At 40.3% G+C, this 22,388-nt stretch overlaps 1 protein-coding gene across 3 annotated transcripts; it reads right to left on the bottom strand.

The window, feature by feature from the left end:
- Nucleotides 1-1,380: 1,380 nt before the first annotated feature.
- Nucleotides 1,381-6,671, bottom strand: grap2b (GRB2 related adaptor protein 2b). 3 transcript variants are annotated; one of them, XM_030401144.1, is made up of 7 exons: nucleotides 6,582-6,671; nucleotides 5,897-5,984; nucleotides 5,035-5,126; nucleotides 4,479-4,601; nucleotides 3,281-3,443; nucleotides 3,066-3,149; nucleotides 1,381-2,208 (listed from the first exon to the last, which is right to left on the bottom strand). In XM_030401144.1, exons 2-7 carry the CDS (start codon nucleotides 5,972-5,974, stop codon nucleotides 2,023-2,025), a joined length of 726 nt encoding a protein of 241 aa, XP_030257004.1. In that variant the 5' UTR covers nucleotides 5,975-5,984; nucleotides 6,582-6,671; the 3' UTR covers nucleotides 1,381-2,022. The 3 variants fall into 3 exon arrangements, with proteins under 3 accessions (XP_030257004.1, XP_030256927.1, XP_030256852.1); XM_030401067.1 differs by having other exon boundaries at nucleotides 3,039-3,146; XM_030400992.1 differs by having other exon boundaries at nucleotides 3,039-3,149; nucleotides 6,582-6,670.
- Between the last annotated feature and the right edge of the window lie 15,717 nt (nucleotides 6,672-22,388).

The raw sequence follows: 22,388 nt of genomic DNA, 5'->3' as shown, positions 1-22,388 counted from the left end.
CACACACACACACACACACACACACACACAAGTAGTAGTTGAGTAAAAGTTTGAAAGTACCTGACAATAAATGTACTTGTATGAAATGTAGAAGTTATACATATATTTACATTGTGAATAATAATAATAAACTTTATTTGCACAGTATACAAAATGCGTTGACAATCGAGCAAAAGCAGGGAACTCAGGAAGACTATATAACAGAATAAACTCTACAGTCGAGCCAAACAGGAGGAAGCCTCTGCTAAGACGAGTTAAAAGAAGAAGGAAGAATAAAGTAAGAGTAAAAGGAATTTTAAAAAAAAAATTGAAAAGAATGTGCCTTCACATATAATATAAGCAAGTCTATGAAAGTTGGTTTAAAGTGATTTTAAAAGACGTTACCTGTAGAATATAATGTATTCTATGAGCTGATTGATTATCGGCCTGGCAACTTTTCAGATTTGATATTCAACATGTACTCGTTTCACTCCGATGAGGCATTGTCGTCTGAAAAGTTACCAGTAACTTGAGTTTATGAATTATTAGTGAGTACAAAGTACAATATTTGTCTCCATCATGTAGTGGAAGTACAAAGTACCAGACAATGGAAAAACTCAAGTAAAGTACCTCCAAAACTGTACTTGAGTAAATGCACTCAGTAGTCTTTTAAAAAAAAAAAAAAAATCAAATGATCAATTTAAATGAAGTATAAGCCTAAATAAAACCTAGTAAACATAAAGTTCATTCACCCACATTGTTTACATTTACAACTACCCGACTCTTATAATTTAAATTCAGTCTGTAACTGATTTTGAAAAGCAGAGGGGACGGATTGACTGATTTACAGATGGGACATGAACGCAGCAGCAGATTCCCTGGAAAGGGCTGGTTCTGTGGAAACTTCAGGGGCCGTGAACAACTCCCATTCCAGTCCATCCCTTTGTTCATGCTGTAAACCAGACTGACCCAGGTAATAAACTCAGCAAACTGTTTGTTCTCGCGTACGTCAGACGAGGTTATGTCACGTGCCTTCACGGAGTTGATGACATCACAGGTTTGTGAACAGTGAAGGGTTCACAGCTGATTCCTGGCGTGTGAATGTTGTGATTCACTCCTGAGTGTGTCCATGTGAACTAAAGGATGTGTTCAAGATGTATAAGCACATATGAAACTGTACATACTGCAGATAATAAGAGTTATTAATGTGGTATTTTATACATCTCAAAGTGTTTCAATAGTTTAGCAAATTCTGTTTCTGCAGATTATTTCTGTCTGTGACTGCTGAGTTTACGGGACAAGTGACATCATAATATCTGCATATTTGGAATAGATTGAAATGGAATATGTGCGAATATGTTTCTTATAAATAAAAACAATTTAAAAAATCAACAATCAGCATTAATGCACATCATATTTTTTTTTATTAAAAAATTAAAATAGTTTGTGATTATAAATATGCCTGTCACACATTCATATCTTTATATATTGTAGGTTTATATTTATGTCAAATATTCAGACCAAATTCTGTAAAATAAAGGACAGTTGTTGGGATCATTAATGTTGTATACATACATACACTACTATAGACCCTATATTTAACTCTAAATGACAATTCATATTAAAAAACAGCTGTTCTGTTTCCTGTTTTTAAAGGTGCTGTTTGTAAGAAAATTGATTTTAGAGTTTCACTTCCAACTTGTCAAAAACTGACACTTTGAGATCGGCTGCCATCGAGAAGCATCAGTTTTTGACGAGTTGGTTCTGCAACTTTTCTTACAAACAGCACCTTTTTAACGAGACACCAACAGTGTGTTTACTGTGATCAGACACAGATCCAGACTGTTTGTGTTCCTAAACCAACAAGTTTGTCTTCATTTTTATTCTAGACCGCTGACACTGTCTGTCACCAGACGCTGAGCTTTCTGCTGATAGTTTAGTCCTGCGAACTGGGTTAAAGCTGCGAGAATGATCAGGAGCCACGTGACACTCAGTAGTTGCTGTGACATTACAGGTGTGTGTTTGTCTTTGTGTGTGCTCCTCTCAGATCGGTGTGGCGTAGCTGGAGGGGAACAGGCCGGTTCTGCCCCTAAACTGGCCTTTCCACCAGGTCGGGTCAGAGCACTCCAGGACCTGGATGATGTCGCCGGCGCTGAACTCCAGTTCGTCCGCCTCCTCAGCGAGGAAGCTGTACAGAGCTCTGACCTGCAGCCCGGGGGAGGCTGTGTCCTGGGCACCGGAGAGGAGGAGGAGGAGGAGGAGGAGGAGGAGGAGGAGGAGGAGGAGGAGGAGGAGGAGGAGGAGGAGGAGGAGGAGGAGGAGGAGGAGGAGGAGGAGGAGGAGGAACGGGACGAGAAGACAGACGGACAGATACACAAAGTCATTCTATGAACTTTACAGGGTCATTACGATCTTTTTTGGGGTACGATGTCTGCATTTAGTATCCAACTTCCCATTTCTTGTTTGCTGAGATTTCTAGAAAATCTAACACCACAATTTGAATCTGGCAAAAATAAGCTGTGGACGTACTAAAATGTTCCTCTGGCAAGTCGTTCAAAAGCATTGATTGAATCCTTTTTGTGTCAAAAGTGATTGTACATTGTTGCTGACGGGTAAATAAGATTGCAGCAGGCAACCATGTAAAGTGCTGGTCTGACCATCAGGAGCAGCGTGAGGTTCAATGTCTTCCCCGAGGACACTCGGACATGTGGAGGATCGAACCGCTGATCCCGTGAATAGTGGATGAACTCCTCGACCTCCACAGCCGCCCCTTTTTTTTCGGAGCTTTTAGATGAGTAGAAAAAGCGCTCGCTTCTTTGTGAGATGAGGCTAGATATTTAATTTGCAACGCTCACGTAATGTTGATTTATTTCATATTAGATTATGTCATTAACATTCTTGAAAGGGTTTTTCTCTAGGCTCCTTTTTTTAGAAACTGACGGCAGATTGAATTTAAAGTTGAAGTCACTGAACCACTGCGACGCTTGTAACAAGGTCACCGCTTGAAAGAATGGGACTTGTTCCTGAGTATGGACGGACGAACACAAACACAAACACACCTGCAGACACACGGCGGTGTGTCGTACCTGTCGCGGCGCAGGTAGAGGCGGGCCGTGGGAGTGTGGAGGAGGAGCGGGAGATGAAAAATGGCCCGAGCCTCCTCTCTGCTGCTGGGACACAAAATAGACATTTCAAATGTTTTGCTCACTTCCGTTTGGAATTTCTGTTTTTAAGTTAAATGCTACAGTTACATTCTTATATTACAGCGCATAACAGTGTGTTTATTAAACCCGTGTCCTACCGGTTGATGTGGGTCTTTGAGGAATATCTGGTTCTGTCTGGAGATTGAGTTGATCTTGTAATGCTCCACCAGCTGGTTGAGAGAGGGGAACTTCTCCGTCCACAGGTAATACTGCCCCCTGCTGTCTCGCAGCACCTTGAAGTGTTGGACGTCTCTCGTGTGTCTGCGGCGGAGTAAAAACAGAGAATCTGGCTGCCTGACGTTCATCGCGATGAAGTGGCAGAGTGTGACGAGGCAGGTTTTCAAAGGAAGTCTGGAAGCTGCGGATTCATCTACGTTATTCATTTCAGCAAGAAGGTGAGTTCAGGCTCGACAAGAAGCCGTGGTTAACCTCACCGGTGACCTCCTGCGAGCACTTTCACTTTGTTGCACAGCTGAAAGTTTCTCAGAAAGAGAAAGTGCATCTGGTGGGGGGGGGGGGAAGTGATGCGGTCGAACAGCTATATACAGAAAATTCATAAAATTGAAAGCGCAAATAAGAGAACCACTGTTGGTGATATAGCCCACAGTGATGTGGCGGTGACGCAGGATGAGCGAGATGTGCCCGGTAGAGAAGAAGGAGAGTGAGATCAGTGACGGGCATCCAACACAAAACAAAACCAAAATATGCTGAGGGGAAGGGGAAATGGTGGGTGATCTTTCCACTGTTGGCAAATGTGACAAATACTTTTAAAAGTTTGAGTACAAGCTGGAAAAACTAAAAATATACGAACATCTGACGTTCAAGCAGGATACGTCAAATCAAATCAAATCAATTTTATTTATATAGCCCAAAATCACAATCACATTGCCTCAGTGGGCTTTACAATCTGTACAGTGAACAACATCCTCTGTCCTTAGACCCTCGATTCGAGTGAGGAAAAACTTCACATGTTGATGGAAAACCTTTTAACAGGGTAAAAAAAAAAACAATATGGGATACGAGGAGGCCTGGCAAATGCTAACGCTAGCGGGCCTCTCTTTGGAGTAACAGCACTAAATCAAATTTGTGCCCAATATAGTAAAATTTTATTTTGTTTAATAGTAATAAGTCAGTATTATTATCATGTTAACAGGAAATGCTTTATTTTGAAGTAATCATTTGGTTTTTGTTGCTGATGTGAACACAAGACATCAGACGTAAAGGTCCGTCTCGCCTGCGATTGGTCACTGTACGGTAAAATGAATTTATTGGGCAATAAATTGTGACACACTGCACCTGACAGAGATGGAGAAGTCACCCGGGGCAGCAGTCCTGCTGCCCCGTATGAGGAAGGCCCCCGTGGGCTGCGACATCAGCTTCACTTGGGCGTTGTTGCGGTTGCAATCCTCCTGGTACCAGCTGGAGGAAGCAGGAAATGAGACAGGTCGCACAGGTATAAAGTGTTAGAACACCTGCTGAGTGAACATTCATAGATCTATTGAGTGGGATGTGCTCACTATACTTAAAACTTGAACCCTGTCTCAATCTTAGGATCAATCTTCTCATCTCGGATTGTGAAATGTGTTGTTCAGCGGCCATGTTGTGGCTGTGAGCAGATTCCAACACTTTTGCTAAGTATGAATCATTTAAACATACAAAAAAAAAGAAGAAAAAAATCTGTGAGCTATTTTCTGTTGAAAAACTAGTTTCCTCTTTACACTTCATCTTTTTTCCTTTCCTGTGAAAATGACTTCATCCTCTATTCGGTGTCATTTAAAAAAAAAAAATAGCTCATGTCTGACTGTCTCTCTGTTCGTCTTCCGTCTTCTCTTTGGCTTTCGGTGACTTTTACCTCGGCAGATGAATGTCGATGAAGTTCTGGGGTACGAACCCCTCGGCCCCTCTGACTTCGGCTCTGTACCATTTTCCCGAGGTCTGCAGAATCTGACGTGGCGGGACACAATCACAGGAAATGCTTTCATATCGAGATGAAGATTACGTAATGCATGTTTGGAGGTTCGACAGACATGAAATCAGTGATGTGAGCACATTAAGTATCGGCCTATCTGGTAGAATGTGAGGCACAGTGAGCGATGTGTGCAACAAAAAGACTAGAACTAAAGTAATTTGAATTTTCAATGTAATGATTGTTTTTAATATTTATTCCCTGATGATGATAAGTCCTATTTAACTGCTAATCAATTGTACATCAAGTCTACACACGCTTCTGGAACTTAAAGGTCCAGTGTGCAGGATCTAGTGACATCCTGTGGACATGTTGTACACTGCAAACAAATGAACACCTCTCGTCGACCCCCTGTACGGAATAAAACCCCCCAACAACCTTTAAAAAACACAAAAAGCCCAATTTGGAGTCAGTGTTTAATTTGTCCTTTCTGGGCTTTGTTCACAATTTTTTAAAATGTCGTAACACTGTCACAAAAAAAGGCACGAAGACGTCACTGATTGTGCAAATAGGAAATAAAAATGTTTCTGAGCAACAGGATGGAGTTTCACAACGCATTTTCATAACCTGCCGATGGAAAGTGCGACCATGCAAATGCTCCTGGTATTACTGTGTGTGGCCGTACTGAATGTCCAGGCGGCATCGATTTGCATAATTTTAATAAAAGTCCATCATTTGAATGTTTCTTGTTCATGTTTAGAGGTGTGTGTGTGTGTGTGTGTGTGTGTGTGTGTACATGTTATCTTACTTTTAAAAGCTCTCCCTTTCTGAAGCTGAGTTCATCATCTGCTGTGGCGTCGTAGTCGTACTTGGCCGTAGCCTCCATGGTCAAGAAGCTGAATGAAATGTTTGATCAAAAGATAATAAAAAGGTTTAAAGGCACGTACAAATGGTAAAACGTTGGTATTTCAGTTCAACAGTTCACCTGGTAATGGAGCCAGTTAGCCGACATGATTATGTAGAAAATGTAACAATGGTTTCTGGGCTGTTTAGCTGTTTTATACTGTGTATATGAAACTATTGCTCAATACGATGCAGCCCCTAACGACATGTTGAAATACAGACATTAAAGGGAACAGCTGTTCCATCTGAGCCCAGACATCTAAACATCTTTCACACATCTATTATACTTTGTTATCCGTCTCATCAACAGGAACACATTCCGGATATTTTCAGTTCAAAAGCACCACGTAAAGTGCTCCGACCCGTCCCCTCTCTTCATGTTTCTCTTACACACATTGACAGATGAAGCCAACAAGCCATCCCCAGCTTCAGCTGGACTCTTTAAGCTCAGTTGAATTCTGCGTGTGCAGTACGAGCAAAGTCTGTGTTGGCAGCTCAGAAAAGCAGCACGTCAACAAACACACAACTCAGAGATCGCAATCTGTAGCTGATTTGCACCTTACGTGAGACCGAAACATCGAGCTACTCACCATGTGTGTGTCGTCCTCCCTGCAGAGCTGAGATCACACAGTTCACAAAGAGAAGTGACGAGCTCCTGCTGTCAGCTCACAGGAAGTGCAGTCTGCAGCTGAGAGTCACTCTGTGTCACTGCTGACCACTTGCACACAGTCACAGGAACTCACACCAAAATAGACACAGGTGTGAAGCCATGCACCAAAAGATCAGAACTTGAGTGCACACAGTGTGTGTGTGTGTGTGTGTGTGTGTGTGTGTGTGTGTGTAGGTGTGTGTGTGTGTGTGTGTGTGTGTGTGTGGAGCCCAACACTGTGTGAAAGCAACGTTTAGGTGTAAAGTAACTGCATGACTTGCGACTTTTTGTTCACCTGTTGACTTTATAGTGCAGAGACATTTACGTTCACAAAGCTTTATTTTGAAATTTTCATTAGAAATTAAATGTTTGATTCTGCTTTCTTACACTTCCTGCTCATCCTCTCTGCCATGTTCAGCATTTATTACAGTGCATAAGTCACCGACGAAGTAGATTGTAATAATACTGCTTTATGTTTCATGACTTTGCTCTGTCTAGCCCATGTTAGGAGCATTTACTGTGCTGAAATTGGCTTTGCTAAGTGTTAAGCTAGCCTAGCTATCTCACCATGTGTTATTGTGGACACATCGTTGACGTGGGTTCAGTGTGACATTATGGCAACGGTGGTCACTGCAGTGGTTGATGTTTAGTGTTCAAGTGCTCACAGGATGTTTCCGGTGAGGGATCGCTGAACAGCTCACACGGGATAAAATTGGTGTTAACCCCTGCTGCTGTAGCTGTGTGACTTTGGGGACAGCAATATTGGTTCTCCATAAAAAAAAATAGTAACTACTGATAACAGATGGAAAAGTTCGATTTTTTTCGAGTTGTGAATGATCAACGAAAAACAGTTAATCAAACAAAGTCCGAGGCTCCAACGCTAGAATCAACTTTATCACTGTGTCTCAAATTAGCGATTAGCTGTGCAGTCACCAGCAAGCTAACACGAAGCTAACGAGCTAAAAATTAGCCTAGCTTCCAATAACATACCAATATGCATGTTAGGCCCTTTGACCACTAACAGTTGTGCTTATGGAGCTGTAATCTTACAGAATGCTAACATGCTAACATTAGCATTACACTTAAATTATCTGGGGCTGACGGAGTACAACGTATGCTAACTTAATGAACTACTGACGAAATGAAAGCAGAACCAAATCTGCTTTGGTCTGACAGGATGTTGGTCATTTGTAGTATATTCACCAAAGTAAGAGATGCAAGGTGCGATCAATAACACCTGAGACAGCTCTGCTAATAATACATTTGTTCAGATTGTACTGGAGTACACTCACTACTGTGAAACAGGGAAACACTTCGCTTTACTTTTTAAACGTGCCGAGGAGAGCATCACCAACACTGAAGCATCGATCCACTTTCAGCTCATTGGGGTTCAAAACAGGAAGCTGATGAGTTCCTGTCAACAAACGCACTTTCGCCTTGAGAGGATGATGTGGCAATAATTCACATAATATTTCTTCAGTAGTTGACAGGTGGTTTTTATCTGCAGTTTGCTGAACTTATTTGCCCGGGTGGATCTCCTGCTGTGCACAGGTCAGTCTGTTCACATGTACCTTAGGTGTGATAGACTAAACACTTCAATTTTACTCTTCCATTAATTGACAGCAGATGTGGAATTTCTCTCGAAATGTATCCGCAGCAGGAACTGTTACGTAGCTCCAAACTGTTTCTGTCTTGGTCATTCACAACAGTTAAATGTGACAAAATGGTGAAATTGAAACAGGTGGGTGTTTGGATGGTGAATTAAAGGGTTAAGTCTCGCTGTAGTGATTTTATTTGCCACATGATGGCAGCAGACTGCAAGAAAGAAAAAGAGAACTCGTGCAGGATGTGAATGATGGTTCCTTTCCCATGTCCTCTTCTGCAGACCAAAAGAAATGCTGTCTATTTATCAGCAGGATCGCCTTAAACATCACAAATGCTGTTTTTAAATGGACATCACAGGCTCACATCTGACCACAAGACAAGGAAAGACTCCAGGAGGTGGGATAAAAGTGACGTGTCGTGTATCAGCCCACCTGGAATCACTTGTCAGTATGTTTATGTGCTGTTTGTTGGGATAGATCTTGCATACTTTTCAGTCTGGCAGTTTTTTAATAACACCTGAATTCACACACTGATTGCTGAACATTTCCCTCTGCACACTTGAAGAGTCAAATCAGTTCGCTGCAGCTACGAGATACCGACTCTCCTGTCGCTTTACGAGTTTTTGTGAGTTAATCTGTCCGCCTTTTTACCTCGGTTGGTTTGGCAGGTGAGAGCGCTGACACCGAACTCAGGCAGCATGAAATCACTGCGCTGATGGGGGCTTGTGATTTGTCTCGGCCCCTTTTTAAGAGCGCCGCAGTGCTGTCTTGGAAGAGTGACGATACAGTGTGAAGTAACTGCAGAGCAAAGCCAAAGATTAAAGGGTATAAAGAGAAGGAAGTTGTTGAATTAGCCCTCAGTGATGCTCAGACAGCCTGCTATTAAAACACAAATCTAAGATGACACCATCTAAAGGAACTGCTGAGGCACAGTGGTGCTGTGAGTGTAACATGCTCACAATGATAAAGCTGATTTGTTGATGTTATGCAGGTATAATGTTAACCATGCTCACTGTTTAGTTTATTAGCATTTGCTAATTATCATTAAGCACAAAGTAGGCCTACAACTGAAGCTGATGGCATTATCTTGATGAAGTTTCTCAGCCATCCAGGCCATGGTATCTCTAAGTGCTCTATCGTAGGCAACTGGACTTGTTTCGGTTCCTTGAAGACGTTTCAACTCTCATCAAAGACCCTCCAGAATGATGGCATTCTCGTTTTGTAAGGATTTAGTCATAAAGAGTTACACAAACTGACACTAAACTGATGGACTGAAGGAATACATGTCTGTAACACATTTGGTTTCATAGTTTAAGAAGGTCAACACTTGAGCAATACTTGCAGTATAAAGAACAACTTCATTATTGGACCGTTTTGTCTCAGCACGTGGTCTCCATCGGGGTCTTTGACCCTCTTTAGACTTGGAAGTAGATGAAGTTGTACCATAAACTCTCGGCTTCTACACGAGGATGTTTCACAGGATAGAAGTGAAATCCTTCACCTGCTGGTGGCGTGAGAGGAAAAAAGCCATTGGGATTCCTGCTGTTGGGCGCCATGGATATCTTTACTGAGCTTCAGTCCACCCAATGGTTGATTAGATATTTCAGTCTGGAGTGATGGACCAGTGTGACATTATCATCCTCACAGCACCGGCGACATATTCACCCAATCATGTCGGGTTAAATGATATGAAATGTTAAAAATGTGTCAACCATCTGAGATCCAACACCGTTTATATGAGTGTAGCTATTCCTTTTAAATCTCTGGATGTCTCGGACCATCGTGAACTGTGTTACAGATCAATGTGCAGAACTTCTTAGTGCCCGGAGTGGATTTTAAACACGGTCCTCGATGAATTGCTTTCATTTTATCAAGCGTTTCAGTCTGTTGTGTTTTTTGTTATCCACAGAATTCTTCAATCGATTTTCAAGAAAATGCATCCCAGACTCATAAATCAAGAGTTCAATTCTAACAAAACTAATTCACAAGTTTTCTTAGCTGCAGTTACAGGGACTCAATATGTTTTGTATCGTCCGTCTACGATTCCTATAAAGTTGGGACGCCGGCTAAAACATACAGTAAATAAAATAAAATAAAATCAATGGAATCATTTGCAAACAAACGTTGTGTGCCAAACTTTGTGTTTCCAAGCCTGTGTAGTAATATCCTTTATACAATCTCAGTATTTGTAAGAGTGAAAACCATAAACTACTATCGATATTTGGACGAGAAGTCGATGAGTCTCCATCCGTGTTTCTGGCGACAAAACCTAACCAATCATATGCACACGTTGTCACAATATAAAATAAAGTGTCATCATTAACAAATGCAAATATTTGACATATCCATATTTTGGGGGATCAGGGTTTATATCAGATGATACGTTTTGATTCCCTTGTGCCCCTTGTTACAACACTACTGTTACCAATATGCAAGCCACGTGTGAGCCCATGTGACTTTTGGTCCGAAAGCCGTCTTTACACTTTCTCGCTCTGTTTCATATCGAAGAAAACTCATTTAGACTGTGATCACACCTGTAGCATCAGTTAAATGATCAAGTACAGAAATAAAGAATATGCCCAGTGGTGGTGGAGAAGAAGAAATAGAAATGTGGAGGAGGAGGAGGAGAAGATATAGTGCAAAAGAGATGCAACAGAAGGGGAGTTCAACGTGAGAGCAAGAGCCAGCGAAGAAAAAGGAAAAAGAGGACAGACTAGAGAGCGAGAGACGGAGTCAGAAAGTGTTGGGAGTTGAGAGGGTGCAGAGGGGCAGCAAATGGTGCCACCACCAACCTCCTAATACTCACAGTCGGTCTCAGCGGTCCACCTGCCACGAACACTCAGATCCCCCGCGTGGCGTTCGGTGGGGGATTCGAAGTGAAGCAGTCACCCAGCAATCAGCATCCCCCCGTGAGAGGTTTGATGAACGTCTCATAGATGTTTGAGTGTGTGTTGCTCTTTCTTTCTTTCTTTCTTTCTTTCTTTCTTTCTTTCTTTCTTTCTTTCTTTTCTTCTGCCTCTTGATGGCTGTTGCCAAGGTGACCTACAGCTGTATTTGCCTGTATCACTAAATACAAAACAGGTACAGGTGTAACTATTCAAATAAGATATTGTGTGAGATAAGAGTGTTTGTGCACGATGCGGCATTGACCGTGTTTAACGACCAGAGCTCGTGAAACATGCCACCTAGCTACATGACAGAGCTCGTAAAAACTCCATTGAGGATTAAAGGGCCCGTTAAGTTTGTTGGCGGTGCACGTCTGAGGTCGTTAACGCTCCGGACAGCTGCGGGGACTTCAGGACTCCTCAGACTGAGTGAGCGCGAATGGAAGAGGGGGAGAGACTGAGAGCGAGATGGATGCGTCTGACACCAGAGAGGCAGAGACATATGAAAAAAATGTTCTGTGAGCAAACATCACATTTCATCGAGTTTACCTTACCTCACTCCGCTCGCCTCCCCTTCCCTCCCAGCAGCCCCTGTCCAAGTCTGAGGAGGCTGAGGGAGAGAAAAGCGAAGCGAGGAAGAAAGGGAAGAGTTTGACTTTTGAAGTTCTTCGACAAAACAGCTCTCTGAAATCCTAAAAAGTAAAAAAAATAAGGATTTGAAAACAGTAAGACGAACAACAGGATGTCGATTATACAGTGCAGTTCAGGAGAAATTATTCCAAACATGTTCAAACGTGTCTTCCTCAGTATTTCTTGCTCTTCCCGACAAGTCTCCCATTTTTTCTTTTTTACTTTTGTGAAGCTTTTGTGAAGCTGTGTGTGAAGCTTTTTGTCATCAGCATCAAGTCGGGCTGCAAATCGTCATTATTTGCACTAGATTAATCCGCTGATTGTCCTCAAAATGAATCCTTCAGTTGAAACATTCTGTACATCGCTTATCTCAATTTCCCAGAGCCCATTGTGATGTCTTTTCAAATTGCTTCTTTTGTCCAACCAACAGTCCAAAACTAAAGACTCTTCATTTACCGTCATAAACGACAGAGAGAAGAAGCGAGTCCTCATGTTTAAGAGGCTGGAAACGGCAAATGTTTGGTAATTTTGTTTGATAAACGATTGGAGTGAAAAATTGATCATCAAAAAAGTTGTGTTTCAGTGACAAATTGGTCGACTAATGGATTAATCAACTAATCATCACAGCTCTAGAATCAAATGTGTAGGAACATGATGCTCTTTCTGATCCTTTCCAAATTCGTCTCATGTGAATCAAGCAGGAATGCACATAATCATTTTTGCTGTCAATTAATCTTTTAAATCTTCTTTAATTAATATTTTCACAATTGTTGAATTTTGAGAAATATGCTCACCACCGTTACCAACTTACCAAAGTGACGTATTCAAGTTGTCTCGTTTGTCCGACTAACAGTCAAAAAGACTCTTTGTTTACTGTCATAAATGACAGAGAAAAGCAGTAAATCCTTTTATTTTAAGAAGCTGGAACCAGCAAATGTTGAAGAATGACAACGATTTATTGATTAACAAGGAAGTTGGTGATTAATCTGGTCGACTGACTCTTGCAGATTGTACAGATTGAAGAAGAAGAAGAAGAAGCATCCTCTAATAAAATCTGAGTTAACTTGCGCTACGCTGGTGGTTTGACCGTGACCTCCCTTCGAAATGGGCCTAAGTGAAACCATCATTTTGCCTCCAGAATCAATAAAACATCATGTACCAGTAGCCCCCCCTCCCCACTTTTATAATTCAGTGTCCGAGCTGCATTCTGGACGTAATGATGGATAAGAGTCTATCTGTCTCTGTCACTGAGAGTCCATACCTCACCTTCATCCTCTGGACTCGTACATCACAGCGCTCATATCCATGCATCATAACGCCGACGGCGCCTTCGGCTGTGAAATGAACGGCCGTACCTGGTGGGTTGAAAGTGGACCCAGAGCTTTAATGAAGAACCTGGAAGAGTCGAAGAAGGCAGGTTGGACCAGTGCATCAGCTCTCCGGAATTCAGAATTTTTTCTTCTTTTTTTCTGCCATTTTTTGCCATTTTTGTTACGGTGTGCCTCAATTAACAATCGAGAGCCACCGCTCAGATCGATCTCCCCAACCCGAACGCATGCAGATACGATAAAACAATGCCGCCATGATTGTTCATCCTCAAATCGACTTTTACTCAAGTCGTCTGTTTTTCTGAGACACATGTCAGTTCTCTTGATGGGTCAGTCAGCATATAAAATGCCCGTCACCATGGCAACAGGTCCCATGTGTGTGTTCTGTAACAGCAAACGGCGCTGAAATGACCCCCCCCCCCCCACCCTCATTACAATAGCATGCATATTCATCTCATCGGGACGGCACACAGACAGACCGACAGATAGAGGCTGGGTCAGAGTCGAGGTGGAGGTGGAGAGAGAAGATGGAGGGAAGAGGGAACACAGGTATATTACAGGTGAGGCACACACACACACACACATCGGTATACATATATACATACATATACACATATACACATATACACATATATATATATATATAGATATATAGATAATATATTATATATATAATAGATATAAGACATATATACTAAGATATACAATATACAATATACACATATACATATACACATAGATATATATATTTATTATATATATTGATATATATATATATATATAATATATATATATATATATATATAAATGAGACGAGACCCCTGCCAGGCTGAGGTTTATAATTCAGGAGAACGAGCGATTGACACATTTTTCTCGTCGTCCTGTGATGAGTTTCATTGCTTCACACCTGATGTTTTATGGGCTTTGTGGCAGTTTAGTTTTTATATATGGAGTTTAAAGAAGAGAAACACGCTATTCTCTCATTAAAAAATCATCGCATCAACAGTAGCGAGGTAAATGATGTGGTTACATTTAGAGATATCGATAAAGGATTTAAGGCCATACATACAAATATTGGATGTTGTAAAAACCTATATAAAAATGATATGATATATGACCAAATATATAATATATAATGATATAATATATATATAGATATATATATATTATAATATACTATATATATAGGTATATATATATGTAATATGAGTATAGAAGGTGATATATATATGTATATATGGTGTATATATTATTATATATATATATATGTATTATATATATATAATATATAATATATTATGTATATATCTATATATATATATATAGATATATTATATATATATAATGATATATATAGATATATATATTATATATTATATTGGTGTGGTATAATATATATATATATATATATATAATATATATATTATAGTATAGATATATCTCTATATTTGTGTGTGGTTATCTCTATAATCTCGAGATAAGAAGATATAATATATATGTAGAGAGAGAGATAGAGATAGAGAGAATAAGAGGATAAGATAAGATAGGTAGAGAGTAAGAATATATAGATAGAGTAGATAGATGAGATTGATATAATAAGATAATATATAGAAGAATATAGAAGATACAGTAAGATAGATAATATATAGAGAGAGAGATATATATATAGAGGATGAATGTGGGTGTATTATATATATATATATAATTATATATATTATATATAATTATTATAATTTATAATATATATATTGTGTGTGTGGATATATATATATATATATATATATTATTTATAATATTATATAATATATATATTATTTATATATATGTGTTATTTATATATATGTTGTATTAAATATATAATTGTATATATATATTATATGGAATATATGTGTATATATATTGTTTTATATATATTTAATTATATATATATATATATTTATAATTATTTTTTTATATATGTGTTTATATGTGTATTATATGTGTATTTATATATATAATATTATTGTATATATATGTGTTATATATATTGTATATATATATATTATATATATATTTGTTAATGTGTATATATATATTGATATATATGTGTTATTTATATTTAATATTATATATGTGTATATGTGTATATTATATATATATATAATATATGTGTATATTATATATATATATATATATATATGGTATATATATATATTAATAGTGTATATAATATATATTATATATATATATATATATATATATATATATATATATATATATATATAAAATAATAAAATAAATCCAGAAAAGCAGTTTGCCGTTACATTAGTTTTCTTTAGTAATTTATGAGTCCTGACTGAAATAATATGATAATGTAGTTTAAAAATAAACTTTAAACACAATAACAACAAAAAAACACGAGTGTGGCCAACAGGGACGTTGTTGAGTGCCCTCTGGTGGACAAACTATGCAACGCCAACACTCATAACATGGCTGAAGGTTGTTTCGTCCGTTTTTATTTAATTTTTTAGATATTAATTCATCGGCCATTATAAATGCCGATACCGATAGTTTGGAAAATGCCTAATATCAGCTGATAATATCAGCCTGCTGATAAATCTGTCAGGCTCTAATACATTTAGGATATGTGATTTGAATTGATATTGAAAAATAAAGTTATGCAAAAACTTTGATGTAATTTAGAGAAAGTGTTTCCATTAGATTTATTTTGTCTCAAAGAGAGAACTGAGTTTGAATAAAATGTTGTTGGCAGATTTTTCTCCCAAATATCAATTGCTGCCTCAAATCAATCATTTTTCTCACAGCTGTGTTTATTAATCATTTAAAGGATGAGGGTCGGCACTATTCCATATTTAACCTGCTTTCAACAAATCCCGTGATTGGACCCAAACTTGTCCAAGAGACTTCTGCAGCCTCTCTGCTGCACTCGGTTCCTCCTGGAGACGATTTTACCTTTAAAATCTTGTTGAGCGTAAACTCAGAGTAAATACGGCATTATTAGGACTGTTTTCAGCTGTGTATCATTACACATTTGGTTTGCGAGTGAGCGTTTCCTGCAGCAGGAGGGTGAATGTGAGTCAGAATAAACTACCTTGCCCGTCTTCGTGGTGATGAAGGAACACGTCAGGCGGCGACGGCGCGCCTCGCTGATGTGTTTTTAATAGTTTTTGGAGCGATGAAGCTTCGTGGCTCGGGGGGAATGAGCTACACCAGGGTTTGAATACACAGAGAGGTGCTCGATAGTAAGATTCATTCAGTGTTGGTTTTGGGGGTTTTAATTGGATCCGTCAGCAATAATACAAATACAGAATATTGCCAGTCTTATTCTTTAATTTGCATCTGAATGAAAATCCACCAGACAGAATCATTTGTTTATTTGTGTGAGTTCAGTTTGCCCTCTGCTCCGTCTCTGCGTACTTGCTCGGGCTTCTACAAACACTTTGTCTGACATCTACACATTTTCATTCGCTTTCATTGTTCAGCTTGTTTCAACAAAAGAAAAAGACAACCTCGCCGTTTTGCAAGCGTTTCGCCCTGCGTGCAGAAAACCACTCAGCCTGTATGAACACCCATCTGTTTGACTGTGCGCCAGCGATTTATCTGGGCGATATGAACACTTGTTAGGGTAACTGTTGGTTCATAAAATGAGAGATGGGGAGAATGACAAGGAGCAGAGAGAGAGAGAGAGAGAGAGAGAAAAAAAACACAAAAAGTGAAGCAGAAAATTGGAGTGACAGGAGGATGATGTGGGGGAGAGAAAACAACAGCATGAGAGAGGAAGGCTAATGAGTGTCTGGCTCTCAAGAGCAAAAAAAGAAAATCTGTGTAATCGATCTCACTTTCTTTTCATGAAGTGGGCATAAACATTTCACCGAGCCGTCTAACAGTCCGAGCCACACGTGCCTGACAGATGAGCTCTCATTAAGAGTCAGTCTGCACCGCTCAAACCGTTCAGAGCGAGAGCCAGAACCAGCACAAACAAACCGGTCCTCACTGTCGAAGGCAGTTACACGTGTAATTCTACACAGACAGGGACAGAGGAAATTGGCTTGGAGAGTGTGATCACAGGGGATGAGAAGCAGCAGCTCTTCTACGACCACAGAACACAAAATGAGGACAAAACGCTGTCATTTTTTTTAAAGAAGAAATGTCAGAATTATCTGATTCCAGCTTCTCAAATGTGATTATTTTCTGCCTTCTTTAGTCCTTTGAGAAAGACAAAGTCTTTGAGTTGTGGGCAGAATAAGACATTTGAGGATATCGCTAGGAGAAAAAGTGATCATCGTCATTTTCCACCATTGTTATATTTTAAGTTGCAGCCCAAAACTTGTTTTTCCAATTCTTGGGGACAAAACCCAACATAATCATTTAATCTTTAATCAATAAGAAACTGGGGTTGAGCCGGTCAAGTCGATTGAGGTTAGCAAAACTTTGACACACCGGAAGCTAGGATTATTAATAAATCAGCTGATCTCAGGATGCGTCTGCTTTGGGTCGAACGCGGCACTTTTCTCAGAGGACATCAGTTTTCAAAGCTCACCGTCAGCAGCCAAAAAGTCCCGCAGAACCTCTTTACAAAATTCATCCTTCACCCTGTGGTGATAAAAAAAAAAAACCCTCCACCACTGCATTAAACGACAGGAAGGAAAAAGTACGAGTTATTGTGAATAAACTAAAGTGGCTTTCAGCCGAATGAGGATCCATTTTCACAGGACCACTTGTAGCGTACATACGTCATGTTTTCTGTATTTGAAACAGAACAAACTGGTACAGAAGTCGGCTCATGTCGGCTTGTAATTCGGTCTTTTTCTGGTTCTAAAGCTTGCATGACAGTAAAATGATCACATTTTCTGAACTTAACAGACCGTTCTACTTGTTCTCATACTTGTCTTTACTCGCTTAGTCCTTAAATCCACATTACGGATGATTATTAATCATAAAAAGTCTCACTTTATTAATATCATTTGAAAGTAGGCTACCAGTAGTCCTACAACATAATTGCAATGTCGTTATCTGTTTGTCCGGTCAAACATATGTTGATATTTGATTTTGTCACTCAGTCCTAGCTTATATCTCAGAGAGAATATATTGTGTTTCATGATATAACATCGAAATATTGCAATATTAGTTTATGGCCAAATTTCCCAGTCATGTAACACATCATATTCACATATATGACTTGCTTATAGGTCAAAGTTCCACATTCTCAGTCTAAATGAAATAACAGCGCTGCAGATGAGAACTCCCATTTTCCCTGAATTGACACTCCGAGCAGTAAATGGCAGAAAGAGTGAGACTCTCTGATGACTGCGATCTCATTTCGCCACCTCCAGCCCTCCCAGACACTCAGAGGAGGAAATGAATGTCAAAGGAGTGCCCACAGAGCCGTCTGTCTGCTGACATTACATTACATTATCGGATCTTGAGGCAACAAAGTCCTTCAAAGATTCAGTTTTCGTCCGTTTCTACGGTGAGTGTAAACTCGGTCCTGTTGCTTCGCCTGTTGTTCTGCAGGATGACAGGATCAGTATGTGAAGCAGGGTGATGGTTTCCTCTGGGTCCCTTCTAAAGAAATTCATTTGCACTTGCCCCCCCCCATGAGGTGATTTGGATGACAGAACAACAGAACAGAGACTCACAGAGGTGAATCCAGGTGAAGACCTCCGATGACTTTCTTCATTAAGTCTCTGCCAATCATAAAAGGGAACATCTAGATAAAAAAAGAAAAAGCTGAAGATGTGGAGAGACAGTTTAACAGCCTGATCTGATTGGGATGTGGATTCAGCAAATGGGATTAAATATAAAGATGATTAATATCAGCTACTTTGTACATGAACTGAATACAGAGAGGGGGGGCGCCAAAGAGGTGTGACAGTACTGACAGTGGTCAGCAGGGGTCAGTGCAGCGCTGCAGGCTGATTGAATAGTCAGACTTTCAATCAACAGAGTGAGAGAGACATACAGGACGGATCACACACACACACACACACTCACTGAAGCCAGCCTGTCCATCAGAGACGTCCTCCACAGTGTGATGATGTCACACCGTGGGCACGCTGCTTCGAAACCTGACAGTCATCAGCCTTGACGGTGTGCTTCTGTGTCAAAGATACACCGACACACACACACACGCACACACACACACACACACACACACACACAGCTCTTTGATCCTCTACAGTATATATATCCACTTCCTCCCTCACTGTCAGAGGAACACACACACATTTTTCACCGTCTCGCCTGCTCACTGTTTGTTCACTTGCAGCTGCTGATGGATGCGTTGAATGAAAAGCCACCGGCGAGCGGGTCAAGATGTTCTCACTGAGCCAAACTTTCAGTCCATTAGAGAGTAAATGGTTGTCAGCGGAGGGGGAAGTTCAGTGCCACCGTGTTTGGTTTTACACTCTGATCTGGATTCTACTATTTGTGCTATTTTCTCACAACAAGCTGAGGTCTCTTTTTTGAGGTCAGCATCATCCTTTATATGCTGCCTGCCACTCGCCTCCTTCTTGCGTGTTCACTCCTAGAGGTAAGATGTCACGATGCGTGCTGGGACAGAGGGGAAGGATGAGGTGTTCACTTCTCAAACCGAGGGTGTTATGAGAACTCTGTCACATTGACCGCTCAGTTCGCTAGTTTGCTGATGTCTTGGTAGCTTACTAGCTAACAAGCTAATGTTAAATCGCATTGATTGATGCATTTCAGTCCTGCATTTTCACACAATCCAGTGTTGCATAACTACAGTCCAGCAATGCCAAACTTTTTTCTTTTTCCTGTCACACTTTTTTTTGACAGATAGCGTGAATTTGTGAGTGAAATGTGGGCAGCCATGCTTTTCTATCACCATCAGATAAATGGCAAATGGCATTGTCATCATACCAGGATTGCCCCCAACTGAAGACACAATATTGGAAATGTCCCGTCTGTTTACATGAACACCATTGATGACGCCTGAGGATATTGAAGGGTTCAACCTACACCCCTCGTCACTCTCTTCTGAAGGGCAAGGGGGCACTTGAAAATGAAAAATTGTGAATGGGGTTGAGCGTAATTACTGGATAGTTGATGGTATCTTCCCCTTAAACATCCAGATAAAGCACATTCACTACTTGATCTTAATTAAAATAATCATCAGCGTCACTTTGTCCCCTCAGTCCTTCACTTCCATCTCTTGTTTGATGCTCTGAAATATCTTATTCTTGTCGTTATTTTCACCCACTGTGTGATTCTAATGATCGAATGCATCTTTGCCACCATCATCTCATCATGTGCCCATCACCCTCCTCTCTATGTGTTCAGCAGTGCTTTGTATGTTGGTTTGTACAGTCCAGGTCATACCGGTGCCCTTGTTTGCCAGTGGCAACAGATGGTGCGACCACAGGAGCTGGCCTGCCCACGGGGGCCTCCATCCCCCCATCATACAGCTCCAGTGCCCACCCCAAGACCCACCCTGCGTACATGTGTATATTACATTTTGGCCATCTAGCTACTGTATTAAAACCGAATACAATTTAAAGGTAAAACAGCTGATCAACAGCAATCAGTTCCATCGTAAACAAGGTAAATTCCTAAGTTTGTTTGTCTGTCTTCTCCAAGAGTTATAACCTTTTTAACCTCTGCTAAAGTTGCCCTTTTCTTTTTTGTGACATTTGTCAGACTCTTTCAGGAAAGATGAGTAAAGTCTTGGGCTGTTTAGAAAGTCTTTTCTACATTGAGGTGTACGAATAAAGCGCTTGTTTGTCTGTTTCATATTTTATGATTCCATCTACAACAAAAAAGACATAAAAATAAAATGATTACTGGGTTAAAATGGAGCGCCAGACAAATGCAGATGCAACATTTTGAAGTGATTAAGGAAAATGTGTTCAGCTGAGGTTTTTTGTTAATGTGGCTTTATGAATTGAATTTATGTTGCTGTTACATCGCTGCTACATCAGCCAGTTAAAGGGGGAGTTAAAGAGCTGGTGTCTGGAAATGAGACTCAGCACGCAACTATCATGCAAACAAAAGAAACACTGCACAGCAATCACATCTGGATCTAAAATCTGAGTCGTAATCATTGTGATGTTTTGGTGCAGTCATGTATCCCAAAAGGCTTTCATCTTGATTTTGTCACCACAAATCAGGAAATTATCCTGGAAAAAATGACAATCGATGCCTCTTCCTTGTTTATGATCCCAGTATAGACCGTGACAGCATCACGCCGCGGCAATGTGATCGCAGCTGTCTTGGTTTTAAAGTGTAGTCCCATAACGACCGCCCAGCTCTGTCTAACGAGCAGCTCCGTTTATGAGCGGACATCAGCGTCCCTTGTCTCTCTTGACCCCCTCCTGTCTTTTTTTAAGTCCCGTCCTTAACCTCCCTTTAGAAAGCTCGATTGCCGGAGATGACAAAAAATTACAGAGCGGATGAGAGCGGGCTGTTAAATGTCAAGAGAGGGAGAGAAGAAGAAGAAGAGCGGTGAGAGTAGAAGGGAGAAGGAGGGAGGTGGGGTGGAAGATAGGTGGGTGAGAGGAGAAAGTTTCTGTGTGTGTGTGTGTGTGTGTGTGTGTGTGTGTGTGTGTGTGTGTGTGTGTGTGTGTGTGTTAAGAGTGGCTGACATTTGAGCTGGGACCAGATTGGTGTTTTGGAGCGCGGTCCATTCGCTTCGGGCTCTTTGTCAGCTCATTTACAGCCCTGAGAGACCGGAGAGGAAGAGAGCGGCGGGGGAGCTAAAAGAGAAAGAGTTAAAAAAAAAAAAAAAAAGGTTAAAGCAGATAAGAGGAGAGAATTTAGTTTAGCCGGAAAAGTTTAGTTCATGCCAGTCGCTCCTTTAAAAGCGAGAGAGAAGATAAAGAAGAAGCAGACAAGGGGTTGAATCTAATTTGTGCAAACAGGTTTTTTGGATTGTAGATGACAGATTGCTTTTGAACTTGAGAGACAGTGCTGGACTTTTTGATATGAAAATGAGAAATGCTGCATGAATTCTATGAACTCAGAATCTTCTAATGTGCGACCAGTAAACTGCCCGCGGCGTGCTCACGCTCGGTCCAGCTGTTCAGCGATCATTTGTGCTAAATGCTCCCAAAGTGTTTGTTTTTTTTGCGTGGGGGGAGGCAGATGATCTGACACCGGTGAGTCTGGTGTTCACTCCGTCCTGTTTGGAAGACAATTCAAATATTTAGCCTGAAGTTTTGATCGTTGAGATTTCAGTCCTGGTTGATGCTGCAACAGGAGAGACACACTGATTCTTAAGTGTTCAGGTTACTGCATTTTACATTTTATAGTTTGTATATTTTATGCTACGCAGTACAAATGC

The sequence above is a fragment of the Sparus aurata genome, chromosome 1, assembly GCF_900880675.1.
Source record: "Sparus aurata chromosome 1, fSpaAur1.1, whole genome shotgun sequence".
Lineage (NCBI taxonomy): Eukaryota > Metazoa > Chordata > Actinopteri > Spariformes > Sparidae > Sparus > Sparus aurata.
Note: the sequence above shows the minus strand (reverse complement) of the source record. Positions and strands in the feature narration are given on the sequence as shown.

What these genes read in the sequence shown, in the direction of transcription:
- grap2b (XM_030400992.1), bottom strand. Translation starts at nt 5,974, where the DNA reads ATGGAGGCTACGGCCAAGTACGACTACGACGCCACAGCAGATGATGAA. An exon ending in GACTTCTCCATCTCTGTCAG is followed by an intron (nt 3,444 to 4,478) that starts GTGCAGTGTGTC and finishes ACTCCGCCGCAG; the next exon opens with ACACACGAGAGACGTCCAAC. An exon ending in TCAAAGACCCACATCAACCG is followed by an intron (nt 3,150 to 3,280) that starts GTAGGACACGGG and finishes TTTGTGTCCCAG; the next exon opens with CAGCAGAGAGGAGGCTCGGG.